The sequence below is a fragment of the Mchenga conophoros genome, linkage group LG4 (assembly GCF_057382185.1).
Source record: "Mchenga conophoros isolate Kocher_MC1m ecotype Shallow Benthic linkage group LG4, M_conophoros_male_GT1.1, whole genome shotgun sequence".
Lineage (NCBI taxonomy): Eukaryota > Metazoa > Chordata > Actinopteri > Cichliformes > Cichlidae > Mchenga > Mchenga conophoros.
In genome coordinates, this window is record NC_140529.1 from 35,129,822 (window position 1) to 35,149,651 (window position 19,830).

Below are 19,830 nucleotides of genomic sequence, written 5' to 3' on the forward strand. Positions count from 1 at the left end.
TATCCAATGCAGTCGGCCAATACAGTAGAATTATGTCAATTTTCAAAAATTCATTAAAAATCATCCTGGGTAGTTGATGTCCAACTTTCAACACATCTCCCCTCTGGGACACCTACTGTACCTGTGTGCCAAGTTTCATCCAAATTTACTGTAGAATTCCTCAGAAATTAATGGAAACATTTATTCAATCTAATACAGCCAATACACTACAATTGTGTCAATTTTCAAAAATTCATTAAAAACCATCCTGAGTAGTTGATGTCCAACTTTCAACACATCCCCCCTCTGGGACACCTACTGTACCTGTGTGCCAAGTTTCATCCAGATTTACTGTAGAACTCCTCAGAAATGAATGGAAACATTTATTCAATTCAATACAGTCAATACACTACAATTATGGAAATTTCAAAAATTCATTAAAAATCACCCATAATAGTTGAGGTCCAACTTTCAACACTTTCTTACTCTGGGCGTCCTACCGTACCTCTGGGCCAAGTTACATCTCAATTCACTGTAATCGTTATCAAAAATTGAAAGAACAATTATATGTCAATGCTGGATGTGTGTCCTTTCAAAGTGACACTAAATAACAGAACTCAGGCACATCAGGGAATAATCCAAAAGGCGGATTTATTAAACAAAAACAACATACAAAATATCTCTAACCCATACTACATAACCTAAAAAGAAACAAAGGGACACTTAGAAGCACAAGGAAACAATACTGAAAGGGCAAGAGACACAGTCCAAACACAATCCACAACTAAAATGCCAAAAGAACAAGTCATCCCACATAGCAGACGGGTCTTGCCTGGATCTGGTGTCAAGCCGGCACTGCTGGCTGACTTCTGGCATGGTAAGATGGCACTGTTTATGTGATGGCATGCCACATTTGGCCTGATTGGGTGAATGTGACATGTTGTATAGAGCACTTTGAGTAATATGGGTGAGTAAAAAAGTGCTGTATAAGAATCAGTCCATTCACTGTCTGAACAGAGTTTCGTCATGTTACTTTTGCACTATTATGTTCCAGCACATGTTGTTATTACATGGCTTACATGGCTAAGGTACACATTAGGCTGACATCTGGGGCCAGAGCTGAAACTGTTCTGGGCCAGCACAGGGCCAGCAGTGTGTCTGCAACTGGCCTTGTGCTGGCTCATGTGTGGGCCACCTCTGGTAAACCAGATCTGGGCCACCATAGGGCCGTCATTCTTTGCGGTACGCAGGCCATGTGTAAGCACATTGTGTGGGACAGATCCAGGCCATACCAATTTTGCTATGTGGGAGGAATTATGTAAAAATAGAAACATCATAAAAATGAAAATGAACATAAAGTAAAATGTACTGAAAAGAACATCAGTATGGCCATCATTATTTGCTTGGAAAGTCTAAAGTTCCATGGCTTTGAACAGCCAGAGAACGCAATGCCCAGCTTAGAATGACTAAAAGTAACTTCTTTTAACATTCTGTCATTCTGCTTCTATATCAAAAATCCACTAAAAATAGTCATTTGAAAAAAAATATTCGCCACTTTTCATCAGTTTGGGTTCCTCTGTTTATAGCAATTTTTAGAAAAGAACCCAATACCTTTGTCACTATACAGTTGTACAGTGAGATACAGAGCATCTCCTACTCATTGCAAACATGCTGGGAGGGTGGCTCTATCCGCCTTAGTGCAGCTGCTGTACCATACTGTGATGCAGTAAGTTAGTAGGCTCTCAATGGGCGAGTGGTGGAAGGGTGAGCTGTTCTAGGTGACTCAGCACCGAGTGGAGGGTGATGGCATCTTCTGTGAATCTGTTTGCACGGTATGCAAACTGGTGGGGGTCGAATTCTGGGGGGAGGTAATCCTTGGTGTGCTGAAGGACTAGTTTCATGATTACCGGTGTGAGGGCCACAGGGCAATAATAGTTCAGGCTGGTGATGGGAGACTTCTTTGGTACTGGGATGATTGTGGCTGATTTTAGACAGGATGGGATGGCTGCTTCATCCAGTGAGAGGTTGAAGATTCTGGTGGAGATGAGGGTGAGCTGGTGGGCACATGGTCTTAGCACTTTACCACGTATTCCGTCTGGACGCCTTCCTGGGGTTCACTGCTAGGAACACTCATCTGACATCGTGCTCCGTTACAGTGAATGGAGCGGTGCAGGAACCAGGTGAGGATGAGGATGGGAGCAGGGCTGAGGCAGATGAATGCTGCTGTTGTGGTGTTTCAAAGCGGGCAAAGAAGCTGTTTATGTCCTCTGCTAGCTGCACACTCAGGTTTTCTGTTTTCACAGTTCTGCCTCTGTGGTTTATGATGTCTATTATTCCATGCCATGTGTTGTTGCTGGACAGGTGGGACCCCTTTTCAGGTCAGCTCGAGCAGACCTGTACAGAGCTCTGTCAACAGACCTACAGGGAGTGCAGAATTATTAGGCAAGTTGTATTTTTGAGGAATAATTTTATTATTGAACAACAACCATGTTCTCAATGAACCCAAAAGACTCATTAATATCAAAGCTGAATGTTTTTGGAAGTAGTTTTTTTTTTGTTTTGTTTTTTTAGTTATTTTAGGGGGATATCTGTGTGTGCAGGTGACTATTACTGTGCATAATTATTAGGCAACTTCACAAAAAACAAATATATACCCATTTCAATTATTTATTTTTACCAGTGAAACCAATATAACATCTCCACATTCACAAATATACATCTCAGAATCAGAATCAGAATCAGAATCGTGTTTATTGGCCAAGTACAGTGGGGCAAAAAAGTATTTAGTCAGCCACCGATTGTGCAAGTTCCCCCACCTAAAATGATGACAGAGGTCAGTAATTTGCACCAGAGGTACACTTCAACTGTGAGAGACAGAATGTGAAAAAAAAATCCATGAATCCACATGGTAGGATTTGTAAAGAATTTATTCGTAAATCAGGGTGGAAAATAAGTATTTGGTCAATAACAAAAATACAACTCAATACTTTGTAACATAACCTTTGTTGGCAATAACAGAGGTCAAACGTTTACTATAGGTCTTTACCAGGTTTGCACACACAGTAGCTGGTATTTTGGCCCATTCCTCCATGCAGATCTTCTCGAGAGCAGTGATGTTTTGGGGCTGTCGCCGAGCAACACGGACTTTCAACTCCCGCCACAGATTTTCTATGGGGTTGAGGTCTGGAGATTGGCTAGGCCACTCCAGGACTTTCAAATGCTTCTTACGAAGCCACGCCTTTGTTGCCTGGGCGGTGTGTTTTGGATCATTGTCATGTTGGAAGACCCAGCCTCGTTTCATCTTCAAAGTTCTCACTGATGGAAGGAGGTTTTGGCTCAAAATCTCACGATACATGGCCCCATTCATTCTGTCCTTAACACGGATCAGTTGTCCTGTCCCCTTGGCAGAAAAACAGCCCCATAGCATGATGTTTCCACCCCCATGCTTCACAGTAGGTATGGTGTTCTTGGGATGCAACTGAGTATTCTTCTTCCTCCAAACACGACGAGTTGAGTTTATACCAAAAAGTTCTACTTTGGTTTCATCTGACCACATGACATTCTCCCAATCCTCTGCTGTATCATCCATGTGCTCTCTGGCAAACTTCAGATGGGCCTGGACATGCACTGGCTTCAGCAGCGGAACACGTCTGGCACTGCGGGATTTGATTCCCTGCCGTTGTAGTGTGTTACTGATGGTGACCTTTGTTACTTTGGTCCCAGCTCTCTGCAGGTCATTCACCAGGTCCCCCCGTGTGGTTCTGGGATCTTTGCTCACCGTTCTCATGATCATTTTGACCCCACGGGATGAGATCTTGCGTGGAGCCCCAGATCGAGGGAGATTATCAGTGGTCTTGTATGTCTTCCATTTTCTGATGATTGCTCCCACAGTTGATTTTTTCACACCAAGCTGCTTGCCTATTGTAGATTCACTCTTCCCAGTCTGGTGCAGGTCTACAATACTTTTCCTGGTGTCCTTCGAAAGCTCTTTGGTCTTGGCCATGGCGGAGTTTGGAGTCTGACTGTTTGAGGCTGTGGACAGGTGTCTTTTATACAGATGATGAGTTCAAACAGGTGCCATTCATACAGGTAACGAGTGGGGGACAGAAAAGCTTCTTACAGAAGACGTTACAGGTCTGTGAGAGCCAGAGATTTTCCTTGTTTGAGGTGACCAAATACTTATTTTCCACCCTGATTTACAAATAAATTCTTTACAAATCCTACCATGTGGATTCATGGATTTTTTTTTCACATTCTGTCTCTCACAGTTGAAGTGTACCTCTGGTGCAAATTACTGACCTCTGTCATCATTTTAAGTGGGGGAACTTGCACAATCGGTGGCTGACTAAATACTTTTTTGCCCCACTGTATATGTGCAGACACATACAGGGAATTTGGTTCCGGTAGATGGTGGCTCTCAAGCACAGCAATGTAAATCTCACACACACACACACACACACACACACACACACACACACACACACACACACACACACACACACACACACAAGTGTCTATATATACACATTACACATACATACACAAAGCTATGTAAACCAACTATAAATAACGAATCTAACCTTATATACATAAAATACAGAAATGAATGAGGTGGAATGAATACTACAAAATGTACATAAGGTGCAGTTGCAGTCTGGCAGTGGGAGCAGTGTGACAGGTCAACTGTTAAGAAGGGAGATGGCGAGGGGAAAGAAACTGTTCCTGTGTCGGGTGGTCCTGGTCTGCAGGCTTCTGTACCGTCTGCCAGAGGGCAGCAGATCAAAAAGTCTGTGTGCAGGGTGTGAGGGGTCTGCGATGATTTTATCTGCCCGTTTCCTGGTTCTTGAGAGGTACAGATCCTGGATGGAGGGCAGGGGGGGGCGCTGATGATCCTTTCTGCTGCCCGTACAGTCCGCTGCAGTCTGCTCCTGTCCTGTTTAGTGGCTGCTCCATACCAGACTGTGATGGAGGAGCACAGGACAGACTCAATGACCGCAGTGTAGAACTGGATCAGCAGCTCCTGTGGAAGACTGTACTTCCCCAGTTGTCTCAGGAAGTACATCCTCTGCTGGGTCTTTTTGAGGATGGAGTTGATGTTGGTCTCCCACTTCAGGTCCTGGGAGATGGTTGTACCCAGGAACTTGAAGATCTTCACAGTCGACACAGGGCTGTCTGATATGGTGAGGGGGAGCAGAGTTGAGGGATGTCTCCTGAAGTCCACTGTCATCTCTACAGTCTTAAGAGTGTTCAGCTCCAGATTGTGCTGACTGCACCAGAGTACCAGCCGCTCAACTTCCTGCCGGTATGCAGACTCATCACCATCTTGAATGAGGCCAATGACAGTGGTGTCATCTGCAAACTTTAGGAGTTTGACAGCAGAGTTATTGGAGGTGCAGTCGTTAGTGTAGAGGGAGAACAGTAGTGGTGAGAGGACACATCCTTGAGGGCACCAATACTGAGGGACCGGGTTTCAGAGGTGATCTCCCCCAGCCTCACTTGTTGCTTTCTGTCTGTCAGGAAGCTGGTGATCCACTGACAGGTAGCTGGTGACACGCTGAGCTGGGAGAGTTTGGAGGAAAGAAGTTCAGGCACAATGGTGTTAAAAGCCGAACTAAAGTCCACAAACAGGACCCTGGCATAAGTTCCCGGGCAGTCAAGGTGTTGCAGGATGTAATGCAGCCCCGTGTTCACTGCATCATCCACTGACCTGTTTGCCCGGTAGGCAAACTGCAGAGGGTCCAGCTGGTGGCCTGTAATGTCTTTCAGATGGGCTAACACCAGTCGTTCGAAGGATTTCATGACCACAGACGTCAAGGCGACAGGTCTGTAGTCATCCAGTCCTGTGATGGTGGGTTTCTTGGGAACAGGGATGATGGTGGAGCGTTTGAAGCAGGAGGGAACTTCACACAGCTCCAGGGATCTGTTGAAGATGCGAGTAAAGATGGGAGCCAGCTGTTCAGCACAGGTTTTGAGGCAGGAGGGTGAGACGCCATCTGGTCCGGGGGCTTTCCTGGGCTTCTGTTTCTGGAATAGTCGGCTCACATCCTGAGTGTGTATTCTTAGTTTCAGGGAGGAGGAAAGGGGGGTGAGAGGTGTGGTGGAGGTCGTTGAGTCTGGGTTGGAGAGGGTGGTGGTGGTCGTTGAGTCTGGATTGGGGAGGGTGGGGGTGGTCGTTGAGTCTTGATTGGGGAGGGGCAGGGTGAAGGGGGGAGAGGTGGAAGGTGTGTTGGGGGTCAATGTCTGAAGCAATGTCCCTGGGGAGGGGAGGGTGGGGCATGGGAGTCTGTCCGTCTCAAACCTGCAATAGAAAGTGTTTAACTCGTTGGCCAGGTCTTTGTTTGCTTCAATAGTGGGTGGGGGGCGTCTGTAGCTGGTGATTTCCTGCAGGCCCCTCCACACTGACGCAGGGTCGTTGGCTGAGAGCCGTTCTTCCAGCTTCTGGGAGTAGATCCTTTTAGCTGCTTTGATCTCCTTGGTCAGTGTGTTCCTGGCTTGCTTGTACAGGACCCTGTCACCACTTCTGTAAGCGTCCTCCTTGGCCTTGCGAAGATGTTGGAGTTTAGGAGTGAACCATGGTTTATTGTTGTTGTATGTGCAAAAGGTCTTTGTTGGCACACACACGTCTTCACAGAAACTGATGTATGATGTCACAGTGTCCGTGAGCTCATCTAGGTCAAAACAGTCCTGCAGTTCCTGCTTTGCTGCGTTAGTCCACTTCTTCACAGTTTTGACTACAGGCTTGGCACGTTTGAGTTTTTGCCTATAAACTGGAATAAGATGGACCATGCAGTGATCAGAATGTCCCAAAGCTGCCCGGGGCACAGAGCGATAGGCATCTTTTAGAGTGGTGTAGCAGTGATCCAGTATGATGTTGTCCCTGGTGGGGCAGTCTATATGCTGTCTGTATTTAGGGAGTTCGTAGTTTAGGTTTGCTCTGTTAAAATCCCCAAGAATAATTGTAAAGGAATCCGGGAATTTCCTCTCCAGGGTAGTAATCTGGTCAGCCAGCTCGCACAGTGCGTTGTTCGTGTTGGCCTGTGGAGGGATGTAAACTCCGACCAGCATGAAGGAAGAAAACTCCCGCGGTGAATAAAAAGGTTTACAGTTGATGAGAAAACTTTCCAAGTGTGGGCTGCAGTGTTTCTGTAACACTGTGACATCAGTACACCAACCTTCATTAATGTAGAAGCAGACTCCACCACCCTTTGTTTTCCCTGAGAGCTCTGTTTCGCGGTCCGCCCGGTGAAGTTGGAAGCCCGGCAGATTTAAGACAGCGTCTGGGACTCGCTCACTGAGCCAGGTTTCAGTGAAGCAGAGGGCAGCAGAGCGTGCAAAGTCCTTGTTAGTCCGGTTTAAGAGCAGTAATTCGTCGACTTTGTTTGGAAGAGAGCGGAGATTCGCGAGGTGAATGGAGGGGAGTGCCGTGCGGAATCCTCGCCGACATTCAAAAACAAAACAACAACAAATCAGCGACCAATATAGCCACCTTTCTTTGCAAGGACACTCAAAAGCCTGCCATCCATGGATTCTGTCAGTGTTTTGATCTGTTCACCATCAACATTGCGTGCAGCAGCAACCACAGCCTCCCAGACACTGTTTAGAGAGGTGTACTGTTTTCCCTCCTTGTAAATCTCACATTTGATGATGGACCACAGGTTCTCAATGGGGTTCAGATCAGGTGAACAAGGAGGCCATGTCATTAGTTTTTCTTCTTTTATACCCTTTCTTGCCAGCCACGCTGTGGAGTACTTAGACGCGTGTGATGGAGCATTGTCCTGCATGAAGATCATGTTTTTCTTGAAGGATGCAGACTTCTTCCTGTACCACTGCTTGAAGAAGGTGTCTTCGAGAAACTGGCAGTAGGACTGGGAGTTGAGCTTGACTCCATCCTCAACCCGAAAAGGCCCCACAAGCTCATCTTTAATGATACCAGCCCAAACCAGTACTCCACCTCCACCTTGCTGGCGTCTGAGTCAGACTGGAGCTCTCTGCCCTTTACCAATCCAGCCACGGGCCCATCCATCTGGCCCATCAAGACTCACTCTCATTTCATCAGTCCATAAAACCTTAGAAAAATCAGTCTTGAGATATTTCTTGGCCCATTCTTGACGTTTCAGCTTGTGTGTCTTGTTCAGTGGTGGTCGTCTTTCAGCCTTTCTTGCACTGAACATAAGTTCCCTGCAATTTCTGAAGAATATTACAGTAAATCTGGCTGAAACTTGGCCCAGACGTACAGCAGGTTTCCCGGAGGAGGGATGTGTTGAAAGTTGGACCTCAACTACTCAGGATGATTTTTAATGAATTTCTGAAATTTCCATAATTGTAGTGTATTGGCCGACTGCATTGGATACAAGTACCCATTAATTTCTGAGGAATTCTACAGTAAATCTGGCTGAAACCTGGCACACAGGTACAGTAGGTGTCCCAGAGGGGGGATGTGTTGAAAGTTGTACATCAACTACTCAGGATGATTTTTCATGAATTTTTGAAAATTGACATAATTAAATTGTATTGGCTGACTGCATTGGATACAAGTACCCTTTAATTTCTGAGGAATTCTACAGTAAATCTGGCTGAAACCTGGCACACAGGTACAGTAGGTGTCCCAGAGGGGGGATGTGTTGAAAGTTGTACATCAACTACTCAGGATGATTTTTCATGAATTTTTGAAAATTGACATAATTCTACTGTATTGGCCGACTGCATTGGATACAAGTACCCTTTAATTTCTGAGGAATTCTACAGTAAATCTGGCTGAAACCTGGCACACAGGTACAGTAGGTGTCCCAGAGGGGGGATGTGTTGAAAGTTGGACCTCAACTATTCAGGATGACTTTTAATGAATTTTTGAAATAAACATAATTGTAGTGCATTGACTGTATTGCACTGAATATGAGTTTACTGTGATTTCTGAGTAATATTACAGTAAATCTGGGTAAAAACTGGCCCAGAGGTAAAGTAGGTGTCCGAGAAGAGGATTGTGTTGAAAGCTTGGCATCAACTTTTAAGAATGATTTTTAATGAATTTTTGAATATGCAACCAGACTGTCACGATGGCTGTATTGGGCTGTTCCATTGTAATTTGTGTGCGCGCGTGCGTATTACTGTTCACGCGCGTGCATGTGTGCGCGAGTCTAGGCTTTCAATCAGGATATAAAGCGAAAAGGCGCTACCATAAAGACTGGTGTAAAAGCGCAAGGAAATTTATGCGGCGGATAGGAGGCGGCTGGCTTGACCGCGGCTCACAAATGACGGCTCACTTTACCGCAGTCTTTTAACGCCAGCTCTGTCTCTTCAATGAATCAGTTTTTAATATTCATAAAACAACGTAGTACAGGCATAGTTGAGAATTTCAAAGAAGCATATTTATTTACAGCCATTAAAAATGCAATAAGAGCCTGTGACTAATAAGAAAATACGGATTGCTAACGATATCACGCTGTTTGTGTGGTACAGTGTTTGGCTGCCAAAAAGTTTCCGGTATTTGCCCGAAAATGATCGGCCATATTCAGACGGTTGTGCAAGAGTTTTTTGTCTATAATCTGTCAAAAATAATAATAACAATAATACTATTTGCAATTTCGGTTTTTGCAAAAGTGACTCTTAATCTATCTATCTATCTATCTATCTATCTATCTATCTATCTATCTATCTATCTATCTATCTATCTATCTATCTATCTATCTATCTATCTATCTATCTATCATCTATCTACTTTTCAAGAGACATTTGGCCAAGAGGGCAGCAGACACACAACATAACTTATAACATAACACTTCTATCAAGATATTGTAACTGAAGAAAAAGTAGCGGGTCAATTGGAATGGAGACAGAATAAAGCAAAGTCATGCTAAATAGATCATGTCTTTATTTTGTAACCCTTTCATAAATCATGTTGACTACAGTTTATTTATCAATGTAAACGTCTGGGAGGATTTAAACGCGGCACTTTAATTACAGTGTAATGAATGGATGTCCCTTTTTTTCTTGTGTAAAGTGTGATGCTTCGTTGTTCAGGATACGGATACGCCTGACTAACGGAAAAACTGTTTTTCATGTGTCAGCGAAGTGCAATGGGTCCTCCAGGTGGCGCCAAAGCAACGGTAGCGACAGGGGGGGCGGCGGGGCGGGGCCAAGCGAGTCCATTCCTGATCAGTCCGGATCTACAAATCATGCGCACAGGCCTCCTGCGGTTATGATACGCCCATGACTGCGCGTTCATGATTATGAAGTCGACGTGCATAGCTTGTAACCTGCACTCTGAGGCGAGCTAAGCTGCCTCCAACAAGATGTTTACGGGTTATCCACGGTGGAGCACCCGAATAATCAGACGAAGCATGGCAGAATGGTGTAGCTCTTAACTGATATGGGTGAAGACACCTGTGTGTTTCCCGGCAACGCTCATAGCTAAAGCAGAGGTGAGAAACGTCGCTTGTAAACAGCTAGCTAGCTAGCTAGCGACTCAGATAATGTGCAGTGAAACGCAGGTGGCTGACAGCACATTTCAGAAAGGTTTGCTTCAGTGAATGTGATCACTGCATTCACAGCTGCCTTGAAAGGCAGCTATTCCTCCTCTTATCTATCTGGACTTCACATGTTTTAATTCTATTACAACCAAAGTCAGCTAACTTAAGTGGGGGAAAGAACACAATGTCCTAGCACGCGATGTCTTCGTGCATCCGCTGTGTTATGCAGCAGTTTTTTTGTTTTGTTTTGTTTGCAGAGAAGCATGTAATCTGCAGTTTCTCATGTTCTGTCAGCACATGTGAAATGTTTATCTGGCGTCAGACGTGACAATTATCCATGCAGCATTGTGTAAGAGAGATTAAAAAGGGAGAAGGAGCTGTTGAGCTGCATGTGTGTTGTGGGCACTTGGTGGAAGGAGACTTGGCCAGACAAAGAAGCTTATTGGGAAGACCAAGGCTGAGGGCTATTCTTGTCACTCTAAACTATAATAAAGTTAGCCAAGGAAGCAGAGGTCAACTACACAGTAAGGAAGTTTTCACAATGCAGTGCATGTTTTCTTTAACTTTATTTTGTTTAAACAAAGTTGTCTGGGTTTTTTTTCTGCAACATGCTCCATCATTTAGGAGTGGGCAAGAAGACAAGGCATGCGTGTTATAGATAAGTTATCATAATGCTTTAACAACTCCACCTACTGTAGACTCACCCTTCCTACTCACATAGTTGTTCTTTTTGCACTTAAATTTGTGTCAAATAGAAATGATGAACTGTGTCTTAACAATGAACTGAAATACTGTCAATAACAGTGCTTTTCCTCCTCCAGATGTTCCACTTCCTTTAAGTTGTTTCTTTTTATCATCATATAAATAAGCCCAAAAAAAGAAACCTGGCTTCCAGTTTTGTCTGGTTTATATTTCTTAATTTCCTTAAATTCAAGCTTCTCAGAGTGAATTCTGAGCATTATATGACAGTTTAACTCTTCGTAATGCATGGAGACGAATACAAAGTCTGTGAAACTTGAAAAGACTTTTAAAAAGGGTTTTAGTGACAGTAATTTGAAGGCTCTCAGGAGCAGGAGTCACACACTAGGAATTGTGATCTAACCGGATACTGATCCAGCTGCAAACTCAGTGTTTGGTTACTGATCCTTTGAGTCACTGACACTCCTTCCTCACAGTTTTACATAACAGGGAGATAGTGTTGTGTAAAATGGTAAGGCAGCTCTGTCAAGTTTAGTTAATATACACCTCGTGTTATCTCAGTTTACATTCTCACACATGTGTAATTATACTTTTAAATTTCACATTTAGATTTGCTTTTTTAGCTTTTTGACCCAAGTTTTTATTGTCTGAAAACTTTTAGTTGTAGTTTATTTTTCAAGATGGGTATTACAACATAATTACACTATTCTTGACTCCAGAACTGCAAGGATTAGACAGGTTATTGAATAATAACTATTAAATTAATCTCAAACTGCTGCTGATAATTGATCAATTAGTTTAAGTGCAAGACCATGTTTGAACCACTACAAATTTTTTAAGGGTGGAGAGCATTTTTTAAAGCTATGGTTTTAAATATTAATGTGATTGAAACCTTGGTGTGACATGCTGTTTCTCTTGGTCTTGACAGGTTGGCAGGATGGGCGAGCGAGGCGTCAGTGGCCCCGTGGCTGCGATCTCTCCAGTGCAGCAGATGCTGGCCTCTGGCACTGGAGCCCTCATCACATCTCTGTTTGGTGAGAAAGAAACAAAGGCTGGAGTTGTTCTCTGTGTCTTAGCATTGGCACTCAGTTAATTGTTTATCAGCTCTTGTGTGGTTGTGATAACTAAATTCATTCTTGTGTTTGCAGTCACGCCACTAGACGTTGTGAAGATCAGGCTGCAGGCTCAGCAGACACCGTTCCACCAAGGTAGGACCTCTTGTTCTTTTGTGGTTTACTGAGTTTGCTTTTAACATGTTTTACTGTGATGCTTTGCTCTTAACATTAACCCCACTAAACCTGTCCTCCTGTGTTTGTGCTCTGTCCTTCGTTTTCATAGCTTCAGCGTCTTTTTCTGCTCCGTGGGATGGTGTCTCACGTCATTCCAAGTGTAAGTATTTGCCCCGCCGTTGCTAACACTTGATCAGATGTAGATTAGCATACCTGGTTTTCTGCTTTAAAAACAAATGTCTTCTGGTAGTGAAAACAGAAAGTTCCCCTTGTGAATTCTGCCTCTTTTTTTTTTTTTTTTTTTTTTTTTAGACTTTATTTGAAAGGTTTCTCGGTAATCGGCACTAAATAAACCGGCAGAGGCAAGGACAGGACTGTGTTATCTACAGAGCAGCTGTGCGGTCATTGCTTTTGCCTGTATTATTAATGACATTTCTCTCCTGTGTGAAGGCTTGTGTGACTCAGTTTAGGAAACACTTGTAGTTTCACATTGCTATTGTGAGATGTGCTAATTTTGTTTTTTAATCATAGTTGTTTTTTGTTTGTTTGTCTTTTTAATAGCTAATAATCTGAGTGTGGTTTTCTCTTCCTCTGACCACCTCATGTGCCTCCTCACAGGGAAGTGTTTCCTGTATTGTAATGGGCTGATGGATCACATCTATGTTTGTCAGAATAGAACCAGTTGCACCAGCTGGTACAAAAAGCCAACTCAGTTCAGCGGGACTCTTGTGAGTAGTCATGCATTAGTGGCTTTGTTTTTCCTACAATTGGTTTACAATTAACATCATATAAGCTCTCTTTTTTGTTTTTTGTTTGTGCGACAGGATGCATTTGTGAAAATCACTCGCCATGAAGGTCTTCGGTCTCTGTGGAGCGGGCTACCACCAACTTTGTGAGTAACATCTAGTAAAGTTTCAGTACTCGTAGAATAGACACAGAACTGAAGTGTAAGAAGACCTAAATTCAGAATTAAATTTCTTAAACTTTAAGTAAGTACAGTTTTATTTTGGAGCATTGCACTCAATGTGCATAGCTTCAACTGAATTAAATATCACTGAGTTTTAGAGAAAAGGAAACCGGGAGTGTCTTGGAGAAAAGAGAAGAAATTAAAAAAACAAAAAATAAATAGCAGAACTTGGTTTAATAAAGTACTTCCTTGCGCTAAAGCTGCATTTTAGTACCTGACACGTCAGTCTCATTCTAGTAAAAAAATTTGCATATTATTATAATTTTATGAGAACTTTCCATTGATATGTTGCAAAGTGTGCAGTTCCTCTGTTCGAAACCTTTGTTTGTTTATGTTAACAGGGTGATGGCAGTACCTGCCACTGTCATTTACTTCACCTGCTACGACCAGTTGCGGGACTTCCTGACATTCGGTGTGGGTCTTCAGGGCAGTCATGTCCCTCTTGTTGCTGGGGGTCTTGCCAGATGTAAGTGCATGGAATAAAACAAAAGCTCCCCACACAGAAATCACAGCAAAGTACTGACAGTGCTCTTTAAGTGAAACCTTTGTGTCTGTTTTGCAGTGGGAGCCGTGACGGTGATTAGCCCACTGGAACTGGTCAGGACCAAGATGCAGTCCCGTCAGCTGTCCTACAGCGAGCTGCGGACATGTATCCGCTCTGCTGTGGCCCAGAATGGACTTCTGTCCCTGTGGAGGGGCTGGGGACCCACCGTTCTCAGAGATGTACCCTTTTCAGGTGTGACACATCATGTTGATTACACTTAACATGCTAGTGCGTAGGGATGGGTATTGATAAGATTTTCACGATTCCGATTCCATTTTCGATTCTGTTTAACGATTCGATTCTTTATTGATTCTTTTTAAAAAAGGAGAACACTAAGGTCGATTAGCTCAGAAGTTTGTTTTATATCTTCTCTTTGAACAAGATAGAAATTTAGGAGTAACATGGCCTTACAAACCCAACAGTGAGATCAATGGGGTGTCACAGGGTCCCCAGGAAAAAAAATTGTAAATGTAAAATAAATATTCTTCTCTAGCAATAACAAAGTATAACATAAATTATTCAGTAGCAATTACACAAGAATATCCAGTAATGTCCCTGCCTACAATTAAACACATTCACTTAATGAAAATCGGGGGCATCTGCTGTGGCAAATGTGTTCAAGCCTTTTACCACAAACTTAGTCACTGCTCGGTGACATTCGTCTATCCTGGCCTGAAAGGAGACGCTACCGGTAGACTGCAGCGAGAACTGGCAGCATCTGAGCCAGACTCTGTCTGTCTCATCATGGTCACCTAAATGCACAGTAATGGCAGGTTTTGTAATAAGGCAGATTGCGCTAACATAATATGCACTGTTAGTTGATTATTTACCTGCCGCATTAACGGGAGAGGACGTGCAAACGTTACCGCTGCTGCTGGGTTGAGATTCACGAGTCCGGAGCGGAATTAAAAACACGACATTCATCTAAGGTTATCGTGTGTTTTGTGAGCAAATGCTTTTGCATATTCGTAGTGTTTCCTCCCTTAAATGAAATATCTACTTTGCAAGTATTGCAAGTTGCCCTGTTGTCATCTGTTCTCGTAAAATATAACCAAACTTTTGAGCGTTTGAGCTGCTTAGGTGCCGTGTTTCCTGCCAGGTAAATGACGCTCCGCAACGTGGTAACGTAATTCGGGGCGACTGGAATCTATAAGGGAATCGTTTGCAAAAATGGCAAACAATTCCAAGGAATTGAAACAGTGGGAACCGGTTCTCAACAAGAACTGGTTTTCGATACCCATCCCTACCAGTGCGCCACAGAAACTTGTCTAACCACTCCTGCAGCATTGTTATTCCACCACTCCCTTCCGTCTGTTCTAAACAGACGTCTTTTTGTTAAAATAGGACTCTTTCCTTGTTGTCATCGATGAAACTCTTCCAGAAGCCTCATAACCATAAGCTTATGAAGCTCACTGCCATAAATCATAAATTAGCTCCACGGATTTGACAAGGAGAACATTTATCCTAGACCTTCGATTTAGTCTCCCATAATAACCTCTAACCCTTTTCGCCTTGAAAATCTTATAGAGGCCCCCTGGTAACAAAATAGGTGTAGCATTGTGCTTAATTTTTACTGCACCGCATTTGAGCTGCAGAATAGATTTTCTCTTTACCAGTATTTATTGACTGTAAGGCTTCTATTTCCACTTCATTTAACTATTTTGATAAGGAGGAAGTAAAAACGTCAATTTATGCTGCTCTTTGTCCTGGTAATTGGGACACGGAGAGCGATTGGCTTCCATAAATTCTCTAGCGTGCTGCTGATGTTTGGAGTTCTTTCTTTTGAGTTTGCAGCCAAGAGGAGCTCGTACTGGTCAAAGTTAAGTGTTGGTTAATTTCAGAGAATTTCTAAATGTAGAAATCCACAGAAGAGCAGCTGAAAAGACAGTAGTTTGACTCTAATGTGGACCAAAGTAACAAATTACCAATCTCTGTGTTTGCAGCTTTGTACTGGTTTAACTATGAAATGGTGAAGGCCCGGCTTTGTGAACAGTCTGAAGTTCCTCAGGCCAACTTCTCTATCAGCTTTACTGCAGGAGCTGTTTCTGGAGCAGTGAGTACTCTGCACACCTGCCCTTTGTTACAGTTGTTAAGCATGTTAAATGTTAGGATATCTGACACCTGTACTGATATCGCTGAAGCAGAGTTAGTTTCTGCTTGAACCCAAATGATAATAAACTTTAAAAAATGTGCCGCTATGGAAAACAGTGCTTTCTTTTGCTCACCTACTGCGATTACCATGCTCATAAATTTATGTGAATGACTTTATAACACTAAAGCACCTGATACCAAAGTCTGAGAGACTGCATTGGATAACTTGGGGGAATCAGGCCAGTGTCGGTCACACATTCACACTGTGATGTTACTCGAGCAATAATTACCCAACTGGTGATATAAATAGTTTCCTTTCAAGTGCAGCTAACATCTACTGCAATTCATGAAAAAGAACTTTTAATCATGGTGGAAATCCACGTAACATGCACCAATGTCTGCAATACTGCACTGTTTGTTTTCTTTATGGACTGATCTTTGTGCAGAAACATTAAGAGTCTGAAACTCTACAGATCCATTGTTTAAGGGAATAAAAGTCTAACTTTGCTGCCTGTAAAACATTCATGCAGATGTGTATCTAACTCCTTTTGTGATGGCTCTTACTGCCCAGTAAACCAATCATTGCTGAGTAAATGTTTCCTGTGTTGCCCTGAACTAAACTGGCACTTAGTCATATTGCATATAGCACAGTTTATGACTCTTTCCGTCTGCTGTGTTTAGATCGCTGCAATCCTGACGCTGCCCTTCGATGTTGTGAAGACTCGCAGACAGATCGAGCTGGGAGAGATGGACACTTTGGGAGGTCTGCACATGACATGCGTTCATGATGTAGGCACTTACGTTGTGTGAAATTTACATACTGATGTTCTTCTTATGCCCTCTAGTTTCTGTGAAGAGAACGTCATCCACCTGGCACATCATGAAGGAAATACGGGCCGAGTTGGGCTACAGGGGCCTTTTTGCAGGTACACATTTATCCGATTGTATGCCAACTGAAACTTATAATGTGTGCTTTGCATAAAAATAACATGTTTATTTTCCCCAGGTTTCATGCCCAGGGTGATCAAAGTGGCCCCAGCCTGCGCTGTTATGATAAGCAGCTATGAGTTTGGAAAGGCCTTCTTCCAAAAGATGAACCTTGATCGAGAGCAGCTGGCATTGTGAAGGCGGTCACTGTGCCGCTGGTTGTTTGTCACAGCAAAACATGCAGAGAATAATTCAGGACAAGTCTGAAGAGTCAGCCCATTTGTGGAGATTTCTTTTTTTTGCAGATCCACGCACCTCACCACTTACCCCGCATCCCTGGACACAATAAGGAGCCTGAATCCCAGGCAGAGATTTTCTGGGACCACAAACTTTGTGTGCTTAATGGAGTAAAGTTTAAAAGATAGAAACTTTGTTTAGTGGTTATGTAAAGGAACATGTACCAAATCATTGTAGTCTTATTGTGCTCTCATTTTTCCAATGAAACGGAGGAAATGAGGAGTAAATCTCAGTGAAGACCCTGAACCTGCTCACCTGCTATCCAGGACAGTGGGGGAGGGAAACCACCTTAAAGACTGCATCCTTATCGGGTGAAAGGAAAATGTTTCTTTTCCTGCACTTTGGATTGTGCGACAGACTGCATGGTGTGTGCAGGCCTGAAGACTTCCTGTCAATGTAAAGCATGACAATTTTGACATTTATCTGCTGTGTAGATGAGTAAACGATATGGTTCGTATGCTGGATAGATTCGGAGCACTCTTACGTTTGCAAAACAAGTGCTGTGAAATGAAATCATAAAAAGCAACTTAAGCTTCTTTTTAAAAAATGTTTGTAAATGAGGAAAGCCATACTGTGGGTTTTCAAGGATAACCTTACATTAGTTTGGCTAAATTGAAGCAGGCCTTATTGGAATAAATAATACGATTATTCCAATTACGTGACATAATCTTCTGTGAAAACCACTGCAGCAAACTTCTCAAAAGTCACAGATGTCACCAAAAAATGTTGGGAGGCTTGTTACAAAAAGCAATAACAAAAAGGAGAAAATCTCTGCTCATAAAAGTTTTGGACTTCTTATCTGCAATGAACAAAAACACTGGGTCATGAAACAAAATATTTCTGCCTTAAATTGCAAGCTAAATGTGATTGTGTGTCCTTTGTGTTTTCTTTTTTGTATGTGTGAAATCTGAAGGTGGCTTCATCTTTATGCAATGAGTGACTTATTTCCTATGATGTGGTATTGTAAATGACCACTATTTAATAAAATTTCACTTATGCGTTAAGTTATGTTGGCTCACTATTTATTAGATTACCCAATGGGCACACACGTTGATTTGGGATAAAAGTAATTTTCCTTTTAAATCACCAAACAGAAAGTTTGAAATCTTTGGCTGATTGTCTGGATGCTCTCGTCCTGTCCCTAGCATCTGTTACACCAGTCCTCTGCATGTCCTCATATTTCCATGAACCTCCAAGGTTTTGCTCTTTTCCTGGCAGCTCCATTTTCAGGATCCTTTGTCCAGTATCTACTATCCCTCCTCTGTAAATGTCCAAAGCACCTCAAACCATTTGACCTGAGCTCTCCCTCTGATGTACTCATTTCTAATCTCCATTCTGGTCACTGCTGATGAAAATCATAAAGTCTTCTGCTCTGCTGCCTGACATTTTATTAGTGCCACCATCTCCAAACCATCACAGCAGCTCTCACAACCATCTAGTAAACCTTCGCTTACACTTTTGTTTGACCGCTCCACCCACTCCAGCAATGGTACACTTCACCTCCATTCCTCAGGCACCTCAGTCTGTCTTCTTTCTCTCATTTTCTTCATTCATCAGCTCCTCCAAAATACTCTTTCCATCTTTTCAAGACACTCCTCACTTTTTAGTGCATTTCCATCTCCTTAGCCTATCCTGCCGTGCAGCTTTTCCGTTTCTTCTTAGCCAGTCAGTAGAAGTCCTTTTAATCTTCCTTAGTTAAGATAAACTTTAAAGATGAACTTTATTAATCCCTCGGGTGGGTTCCTCTGGGAAATTCGATTTCCAAAAAGCACAGCACCAACAGAAGTTACAGAGTTACAGAATATTATATATATATATATATATATATATATATATATATACACACACACACATACACACACATATATAAATACAGAGACAAATATAAATAAAATATACGAAGGGGATAAATAGAATAAATAGGAATAAAAATAAAAATAAAAATACAAGTGAATTGCACATTTCAAGTATTGAGTCTATTGCACCATTGACTATTTACAAAAAGTATTGCACAAGGTATTGTACAGTGAGGTGAAGAGGCACTACAGCTTCCACCCTCACATCCAACTCGCTATAAGCCTTTTCCTCTGCCACCTCTCTCTATTTGTATGCAACTAGCCTCCCAGTACTCCTGTTTACTTTCTGCATTTTACTATCCGACTTAGAATATTTTCTTGTACTTCCTCATTAAACCGCAAATTTTACCTCACCACATTAGCAGCAAACATAAGGATAAATGCTTATTTCTACTTGTATAAATATTAATAAGTCCCCAACACACAGACAAAACATATTAAGGATTGTACATTAACATAAAGCTGTTGTACACACACACACATATGAAGAGAGAGAGAGTATGCATAGTATGCAAACGGCTACCAAACAGCCATCATAATTCGTCATACAATGAGAACAGGACAAATCAACAATTGACAATGACTAATTAATATTAAAATCTGTAACATAATGTATTGTTTGGAGTTTAGTCTGTTACTGTTACTATTTTTTTACCATTTCTTCTTGGAGCAACTGTAACCCACATAATTTCCTTAGGGATTAATAAAGTATTCTGATTCTGATTGTTTCAGGATGACCTGCCATTATCCAATGACACATCTGCTTACCTGTATC

General features: G+C 42.5%; 1 protein-coding gene across 1 annotated transcript; it reads left to right on the forward strand.

Moving 5' to 3' along the window:
- The first annotated feature begins 10,127 nt into the window (after positions 1-10,127).
- On the forward strand, positions 10,128-18,204 carry slc25a39 (solute carrier family 25 member 39). The gene is made up of 12 exons (XM_085272080.1): positions 10,128-10,397; positions 12,073-12,178; positions 12,293-12,352; positions 12,483-12,533; positions 12,992-13,101; positions 13,198-13,265; positions 13,682-13,806; positions 13,903-14,076; positions 15,828-15,937; positions 16,657-16,738; positions 16,821-16,901; positions 16,982-18,204. Exons 2-12 carry the CDS (start codon positions 12,082-12,084, stop codon positions 17,098-17,100), a joined length of 1,077 nt encoding a protein of 358 aa, XP_085128206.1. The 5' UTR covers positions 10,128-10,397; positions 12,073-12,081; the 3' UTR covers positions 17,101-18,204.
- The last annotated feature ends 1,626 nt before the right edge of the window (positions 18,205-19,830 follow it).

Coding starts and splice junctions, on each gene's coding strand:
- slc25a39 (XM_085272080.1), top strand. CDS start 12,082: ATGGGCGAGCGAGGCGTCAGTGGCCCCGTGGCTGCGATCTCTCCAGTG. Junction 12,353..12,482: donor GCAGACACCGTTCCACCAAG/GTAGGACCTCTT, acceptor TCGTTTTCATAG/CTTCAGCGTCTTTTTCTGCT. Junction 13,266..13,681: donor AGCGGGCTACCACCAACTTT/GTGAGTAACATC, acceptor TTATGTTAACAG/GGTGATGGCAGTACCTGCCA.